Genomic DNA, 9,167 nt, shown 5'->3' on the forward strand with positions numbered 1-9,167 from the left:
TGAGTGTGTCTGTAGCAGTTCGGAGACAAGTGTGACAGCTAACCCGGGGAGGGAAATTTCCCTCGTCACATTATACCTCACCCCTTAATCACTCTGACAGACGCTTTCCTTCCAAATGAACTTTTATAAAGAAATCAGTGAGTGCCTCACTTCAAGTGCTCCAGCATTGCAAGTACTTTCTGTCTCCATCAGGAGCAATAGTCAGCAGGTGTGTCCCAACTACATGCCATTTCATGCTCTACTAAATCTCAAGAAGTCCTCCCCCATGCAAAAGTAATTCGAATGAAATGTCACGGCGGCAGAAATGTTGGTCTAAGTGAGGATGAAATACTGAACCGTTCTGATCATCCAGGAAGTGAAGTGCCGGAATGCATCATTACATTTGCTGAAAAGCCAGCAGTCTCATTTCACCACCTGGTCCTCAGCTGCCCCCTCAGAGCTCAACTCATCCAAGACAAGCAACAGCAATCTCCCGTTTCTGAATGAGGCCAAGGAAACCCCTTGTCAGTTGCACAAGTGGAAGGAAGTGGCTAATGTATAGGCCCGGGCTCTGGGGGAATCTGTTTCTAGGGGGGAGGGGGCACAGAGCTTGAACAAGTGAGTGTTTGTGTGAGGCCAGTCAGTGTCTGGATGATGGAACACAGACAACACACTGAGGAGTTTGTGAGCAATCGAGAACGATAGTGAAAGATACATGAGGGCGATCTTGGAGACAGAGAAACTGAGATACAAGGAATGGAGATAAAGTATGCACTCATGACGCACGTCCCCAGACTAATTTGACTCAACTGGAGCATATTAAAACAGTTTGTCCTTATCTTCTATGGACTTTATGGACTGGAGAAAGTGTAAAGAAAGACCAATGTACCACATCTTTCCATTTTTGACAATTTTTTTTAATGATTTAAAAACCAATACCCTGACCCTGAATATAGAAATGTACAGTAACCTGGATGAAAACGTTTCAAGAACAATTCTTACATAGCAACTACTATAAAGACGTTGGTCAGTTTCAGGCACTTGGAACCACATACAGTCTTTGTTTGTCATGCTACACAAGAAAGTATTTCTTTGGTCCTTTTCCCCTCCCAGTCAGGTCAGCTGAAACCACAGACAGAACAAAAAACAGCTTTCTGGTTTCGTACAAAGTATTTACATTTCCTTAAAGACCCAATGCAAGCCCCCGTCAGACAAGAAACAGACCTGGCAAAGTTCCTCCATCACATATCAACCCTTCATATTTTTCCATACATGTCCATGTTGGTTATGAAACGACACCAGAACAAAAAGGTATAATTATAATGGCTCGAACGAGATTTTTTTTTTTTTTTTTTTTTTTTTTACAGCAGTATTAATCAATATAACTTAGTGGAATGGTTTTGATATAATATTTGGCAAAAAAAAGATACATTAATTCCTTTTTGTGCATGATGGGCCTCAAACCAAAAAAGCCACGTTGCTACAGAGGTACTGAGCACTATAATGAACGCTCAGCTTACATCAATGTAAAAGTAAAAACAGAAAGCTCTCCAGACCTCCTAAAAGTCATTGCTCAGCTGCAAGGCAGCCATGTTTGATAAGAGTTACTGCACGCCGCCATGGGAGACTGAACTCGTGCCACATAGTAATTGCTGAAGTTGACGTCCCTGACATAGGGAGCCGGCTGATAGTAGCAGGTGATGTTGGACAGAGCAGGGATAGCGTTCTGTTCGGCCATTACGCGAAGCGCCAGGGCGGAAATAAGTGCCAGCGTCTGTCTGCGCTCGTGGCCCATCAGACACACAGTGCTCTCGTCCACCACTTGCCTCAGCGTCACCAGGTAATCGTAGCGCTTGTGCTCCATGCCCGCAAAGTGGTTCTGCAGGTACGCCTCCAGTTTCCTCTGCTGCTCGCTTATGTCGGGGAAGTCGATGAAGAAGCGCGAGCACATGTAGCGCTGCATCTGTTTCATCTGGACCTCGGAGGACGGCCGGAAGCCGCGCACCAGCAGGTGGCAGTACTTGAGCAGCCCGCCGCCCCGGATCTCTTCTGGGCTGCGGGTGGCGATAGTCCTGGAGCGGAGGTGACCCAGAGCTTCCTCAAAGTCTCCGTACATGCTCTCCCCCTGCACTGTAGGGTGAAAGGTCTCGGACATGGCCGTCTCCGAGCAGCGGTCGAAGAGCAGCAACGAGTCCAGAGTGATCTGGAAGGAGTCAACGCTGAACTCAAACTGCCTTCTTAGGGAGTCCACAAACTTCAGTTCCACGTTCTTGCCGGTGTTGTTGGACAGTGAGATGAGGCTCCAGCGGTCCGTCTCGTTGCAAACTTTCACCAGTTTCTGCACGTACGCTTCCTTCAGGGCGAGTGCTGTGATTCGCTCCCTGCACACCCCTTCAGGCAAGAAGTCCACCAGGCAGTCCAGCACCACATCCTTCACCAGCCGGAAGGTTTTGTCGTCAGTGAGACTCAGGCCGAAAATCAGATCCAGGTCTTTGTAGCCGAGGCCATTGTCCTGGTGGAGGACATGGCTGGCCGCAGAGCCGTTCAGCTTGACGTCGCGTACCACCACGCCCCGCTCCTCCAGTCGAGCCCTGACCACCTGAAAGATCCAGAGACAGAGGAGAAACTGAGTAATGGGTATCCACAAGAAGATACCAATCAGAAGAGGCTGGCACAGAGAACCCAGGTTTGTACAGGCAAAAAGGGGGGCTGCTCACTCCGTACTACTTAAAATGAAGAGAATCTGAGGTGCTGTCTGTCATATGAACATAATAAAGCATGAGGGGGGAAAATTCAGTTTGATGAAGGGTCTTCTACGTAATGCATTAGGAGGCATGGACACATTGCTCAATTTATCGTCAAGGTTGAATTCAAAGCACTTTCCTGGGTATCTGTTTCATTCAATTTGATGGCAGAGCAAAGGAAAGAGAAAATCAATCCAAAAAACACCAAATTCAATTTCAACTTCACAAGTTTAGTATATATAAAATTGGCCTTTTCATATATTTATGGATGTGTACATGCTTAGGTTACAAGCTAGGAGTACCAGAAATGCTAATAACTCTCCAATACAGTAAGTAAAGTGTGTTAATATAAGAAACCAGTTCACTGTAAAAAGAAAATACATATATATATTTTATTTGCGGGTAAAGGCAGAAGCTACATGCAGAGTCAGGGAAAGCCACAGGCGGATTCCTGAAGCAAGCAGGCTTTCAGTATCTTGCTTGAGATCCTGTCGCCCGAGGGTGACAATGCCGTACATACTGTTCAGCACACCTCTAATGAATTGAATCCCTGATTTAGCAGACGCATCTCGTCATATATGAAGTAAAAGCAACATCAGCACGGTAGAGATAAGCTGTGGAAAATGACAAGTCAGTGCTTGTCAGCTGTAAGAGGCTCTTAAGAAAATAACAGTTCAGCTGTGAACTTTTAAACTTGTGGCCTATGACCGTATTGAGAAAACATGATCCCTTTGCTGTCATATAAACACTCGTTGGCAAGAAAAAAAGGTTTATCTGGTTGTTGGAACACACACCATGCTGCACTGCTGCGATGCTTGGGAGAACCGCTGAGCTACAGACAGCTGAGATGTTGATGCTTCCTGTCTGTTGCATCACTCAAATGACACTAAACGGAGAAAAACAGCCAAACAAGGTCAATTCTGACGAAATCCAAAACGCAGCTGTCTGTACGAAAACACACTGTCCTACCAGCTATCTGTCAATGTGGGCCGACATCTTCCCAGCCAGGTAATCCCATCAGAATCTATTTTAAAATGCACGGTGTAAACGTCATCCAATAAATCCACTTTTCAGGACGTGCTAATTTGTGATGCAAAACTAAGATGACTTTTTTTATACAAAACTCTGAGATTGTACATTTAGTTTTCGTCATCTTTTTTAGGAATTACGGTACTAAAGCCGTGAAAAACACATGAAAATTAAAGGAAGTAAGATAAGGAAGGTGTTTTTTTTATGTTGCAATTCCTTCTCCCTCCCTTTGACTTCAGCTACCCTGCAGTAATCTCCTCAGGTTCCTCATTTTTATAACCAACCACACTGGGCCAAGTGTTTCCATCGCACTTCAGATAAAAGGTCAAGATGTTCAAGGAAGTTAAAGTTCCTATTATTATCAGCCACTTCCTTTCCAAGAAATAGTTGCACAGAGCACACACAGCTAAAATCAAAATGTATCATGTCAGCATTTCTGTTTGTGTCGGGATTAAACGAATGAGATACGATGTGTAACTAAGACAACTTTAGAGGTGTTCGTGGGCGTGCTTTTGAGCTTACACAGGGCCATGCTAGCTGTTAGCCCCTGCCTCCATTCTTTATGCTTAGCTAGGCTAACGCACCCAATTCCAGTCCTGTCCTTAACACACATTTCTTTAAACAGAAATGTTATGACACAATGGCAACATGTTCCAATCCAAACTTTTGAGAATAAACCTATGTAAAATACGTTCTCCCACATAACCCTGGAAGAGACCCTCAAATAACACAAGAATATTAACACGCCATGTAACTTCAAAATCCGATGAGAAAAGGTCAGATGCTCTGAGTTCCACAGGGCACTGGACAACAATGCAGAGAAGTGGATTTCTTTTAACCATCCAGCAAGGGAAACCCACAGCAGCATTTGCTCTGACCTCACACTTAAACAGTTAGTCCGGCCATAATCTGCCTGTCTGGGGGTCCTGACACCATCCCCGTCATAAAACAGGCTAGCACATTTCCCACATGACGCGCCCGCACCTGGTGAACCGAGCGAATTGAGAGGGAGACACTTCCGCCGACGTTTGAGCAAAAAAAAAAAAAAAAAAAAAGAGCCTTGTAAAAAGAGCCGCAAACACACCAGACTGTCTGGTGTTGACAACGCCTTGGCGACGCATTACAGTCTCGCCACTTTCCTTCTCCAGTCTCAATCGTTTCCTTGAGTATTTCATTTAAGCTGCGGCCTGAATGTGTTTTTATTATGGCAGTTTGAAATGACCCAGCCGTTTACCAGCCCATAGTCCCCTGGACGCCAATGAGAGCTCTGGGCAGTGAGTCAGACGATCCCTCTGCCAGGGAAATGGCGACAGCGAATGAGGAGTTACGAGTCCCTGACCTTCACATTCACTCCAAGACTAACCCAGCCAGTCAGTCGTACAGTAGCTTGGCAGGCTGCGGGGGATGATGATGGTTTTTCCTCTGATTTGAAAAGCTTCCTTGAATTTCCGAAGCACGGGTGGTCATTTCACCTGTATGCTGAGACACGGAGTGAGTCACGGGCTGAAACGTGACGCCATCACCTCTCCGTGGGATGGATGTTTTCAATGGAGCATTTGTTCATCTGCTTTCAAGGGTTTAAAGACATTTTAATGTTTTAATGTTTGTTTAATGCTTCATTTGATAAGATTCTAGCCAGGGAACCAAATCTGAGGACACTTTGGTTGTATTCGATTTCTAAGCCAGCCGTGTAAGATGAAACTGGTGAGAGTGAAAGCCATGGTAAGAATAGTTATCCTTCCATATCATGTAACTGTAACAGTGTATCTTGCTGGGTGCCCCTGCATTCAGCTCATGGGCCCCGTAAAGGAGGTAACTTAGGAAATTAACTCCTTCTTTGTCAAAAGGAACTCTTCTCATAGTTATTTATAGTCATATTTAAAGAATAAATAAATATTATAAATACCCATGGTGTATACGTTTTTATATAAAACCATAAACATCCCAAAGAAACAATCCAGACTTGACTGGTGTCATGACCTTGGTGTCCCCAATGGTAGCTACTACCCTGAGCACACAGGAAGTGATGGAAAGACACTCCCAACTTCATCAACGGAAAATCCGGCCAAAGGGATACTATCGGCGCTGCCAACACAACAAAGATGTGCAAAACGATGAACTGAAAGCCGAAGATTTAAAGCAAACTGCCAAATAAAAATCATTAGCGACCAGCCTAAACCGACTGTTTTGAGGTTACCTCCTCGAGGGAGCATTGGGAACATGTGGCGTCTTCATGTTGCTCATTCTCAACAATAGCCCACTGAGGAGTTGGCTTACAGTCTGGCAAGGGCCACGGCGGAGTCAGGCGACTGGTCTTCACTTACCACAGTGATACGTTGTCAAGCCTGACCCACGAGCCCTGTGTTGTTATCCACTCCTCACATTCTGCTTCAAATCCAGACCCCTCCCTACCCGATCTTTAAAATGGTTTTTAAAACAAGAAAGAGCACACTGTTGAAGGCAGACCACTGAGCAGAAAAAAAAGGGAAGGGACTTATCTCAAACATGTACCGTAGACACAACAATGTAGTTGAAATGTGATTGCCTGCAGAGCCGGAATAAGAGACGACCCTCTTGGTGGCCAACAAAAACACATTGGCGTCCATTCCTCCACCCTTGCACACGAATCCACCGAAACAAATGGCGTAACCTAATCAGATATCTGTGTTTATCATCATGTGTGTATATATGGCCTGCTGAGGGAGCTCGTATGGTGACCAAATATTCTGACTGGTGGGTTGATGACCGTCGACATTAAGCGAAACGGCGAGCGCAGAGGTGTCGGTACAAAAAAATGTAAAAGTTTTCCTTCCCTGCTCCCATGGCTCGCTCACAACCAGACCGCAAACAGATGTTATTCAAATGTGGCCCCCAGACAAACCCACCGTTGAGAGGGGCTCCTCTGGCTCTTTGGGCCTCGTGATCCCATTGGTCACCTCTCCCAGTGCGTGACGACAAGGCTGGCTCCGGTGGTTTCGCATGTTTTAGCCCATTTGCCATGAATAACGAACCCCTCACATTACTGTCAACCATTTTCCAAAACATATCATAGTGGCTTAGATCTCTGAGTGTGTTTTCCCTTCCTTCCAGGCAGCCATTGGTTTCCATTCATGTCCATATGGTATGACAATCAACTTGCGGAGACTTGAAACCTGCCTGACATATTCCATGGCGGGGGAACATGGCGACTGCTTGTATTTTTTGTCAAAAGATATGATATCGTTGCGTGGTGATGCAGCGCAGACCTTTCAAATCAGTCTATACAGGTGCGTTATGCTAATGAAATTCACAAATGGTAAACTGTGATAAGTGTAAAGCGTATATTATGGTACGAACTAAATGCGATCTTGTAGCACCTCTAAGTTTGACTGGTTATTTCAAATGAATAGAAAATAAGTATAATTATATCCGAAAATACTCTTTTTCCGCAACTTTTCAAATGTAGCTTCTTTTGTTTTCAAAAGGCGTTAGCACGTTTTTGCATTACGAAACTGAACAACAACATAAAAATGTGTTTTCTTAAGAATCTCCAAGATATATAACAAAAAACAACTCTGGATTACTAGCACCTTTATCTTTGTACTTAGCGTAATGCTAAATGCTACGTCCAGCATGCTAACATGTTAGCACTCAAACAGGGCAGCAAACCGGAGACAATGAGGTGCCTCTCATCAGATATTGGGTGACCAGTGGGTCTTTGAAAGCTCCTTGGAAAGTACACATGGAAATGGTAGGGGCCTTCTCGATTATAGGGGCCCTTGAAATGTTGTGTGTGTGTGTGTGTGTGAGGGTCTTTCTTCCCAACAAGACCACCACAGAAAATATGAATCACTCAAGTGAAATATGAACCTGGGTTACAGGCAGAGACCTTTAAATGACGTGCAGGAAAACTCCTTATATATTTCATCCCTGGTAAACTGTGCTGTAGCTCAGTCATTATCTCTCGCTCGCTTTCTCGGGGGCCGTGAAAAGAAAGACTTCGGGAGCAGAGGCATTAGTGAGCGAGTGGAAAACTGCAGTCACGCTGTTAGCTCATCCCCGCTCTCATGTCTGTGTTAAGAGTCTGAGCCATCAAATGTCTTTTCAAGTGTAATCACAAATCCTGACCAACTGCACAAATGTGTTTTTTTTTTTTTTTTTTTTTTATACTTTCCGTAAAAGCAAGTCAACACACCAAAGAGAGAAGCAAGGCCGATGTTGCTGCTAGGTTCAGGCTGCTCTGCTCTTTATTTTTTTTTGTCATTATAGTGTCAACAAGTGAATTTAATTCAATCTGACCTCCACTGAAAAGTGTCCACCCCAGCGCGTACATAATATACATGTATTCAAATGTTACGTCAACATGTGGAAAACAACAGTTCATGAGTTTTTTTTTTCAAAAGATGTTCTACGTGTGTTTAGATAACGTGTTGAATATTATCTGAAATACACCTTTACACTATTTCATTCAACCTGTCAATGTGGAAATATGTGTTGTGTTGTAGCTGTGTGTGTGTGTGTGTGTGTGTGTGTGTGTGTCAGCATTTGTACCCCCTTTTTTTCCACATTATTGACTGTTTCAAGTGAAATGACCCTTGCGACTCACAGGCCTGTGAATCACACAGTGTATTAAAAAATGTAGTTATGCAATATAGCTGGTATACACAGCACAGGAAGTAAAGCTCATGGCTGTTGATTTATTTATTCATTTCTTTCTAAAGTTTTGCTCAGATTGAAGTTTTTATTCCCCTGCTCCATCACTAGTGCCATGTGCGCTCCTGGAGGGGTGATAAAAAGCATTCAAAGACAGCAGCATGGACCGTGGTCTCACCTGGACGATCTGCCGGGGCTGCACGGACAGCGTGGGGAAGTTCCCGCGGCCGTGGATCGGGACGCTCTCGCCGAGGATGGAGTCCAAACGCCGCACCTGATCCCAAGACAGCACGCTGACCCGCCGACTCTCCTCCGAGGCATCACCGGAGGACATGACGACCGGACTCGACATGGGACGTCCGCGGAGTGCGAGGGCTGTGATGAGGCGAGCGGCAGGGCGCAATCCTCCCGCGGGGAGAGCTGGGAGCTGTGGGTGAAGTGGTGAAGCGCTTCTCTCTGTCTCCTCCTCCGGGACGACTTTCACAAACCTCCAAAACGCGACAAAGTGACGGGAAAGTTTTGTCGAATATCGGACATCTCCAAAACAGAAACCCTCCAGCGTCCCTCTGCCTCTCTCCGTCTGCGCGGACTCTCCTCTCAGATCAGAGCCGCCTCCGGACTCGCACCGGGTTTTTACCGAGCTGGGATTAACAGGAGCCCTCCTATTGGCTGGGAAGAGATTTATGAACACTCCAACATACAGAAGACTACAATCAGCCTACACACACACACACGCACACGCACACACACGCACACACTTCCCATGCGTCAGATGACAGGTTC

At 45.3% G+C, this 9,167-nt stretch overlaps 1 protein-coding gene across 1 annotated transcript; it reads right to left on the reverse strand.

The window, feature by feature from the left end:
- Positions 1-883: 883 nt before the first annotated feature.
- On the reverse strand, positions 884-8,963 carry tent5bb (terminal nucleotidyltransferase 5Bb). The gene is made up of 2 exons (XM_070921505.1): positions 8,563-8,963; positions 884-2,578 (listed from the first exon to the last, which is right to left on the reverse strand). Exons 1-2 carry the CDS (start codon positions 8,734-8,736, stop codon positions 1,553-1,555), a joined length of 1,200 nt encoding a protein of 399 aa, XP_070777606.1. The 5' UTR covers positions 8,737-8,963; the 3' UTR covers positions 884-1,552.
- Between the last annotated feature and the right edge of the window lie 204 nt (positions 8,964-9,167).

Source organism: Enoplosus armatus, chromosome 16 (genome assembly GCF_043641665.1).
Source record: "Enoplosus armatus isolate fEnoArm2 chromosome 16, fEnoArm2.hap1, whole genome shotgun sequence".
In the NCBI taxonomy this organism is placed as follows: domain Eukaryota; kingdom Metazoa; phylum Chordata; class Actinopteri; order Centrarchiformes; family Enoplosidae; genus Enoplosus; species Enoplosus armatus.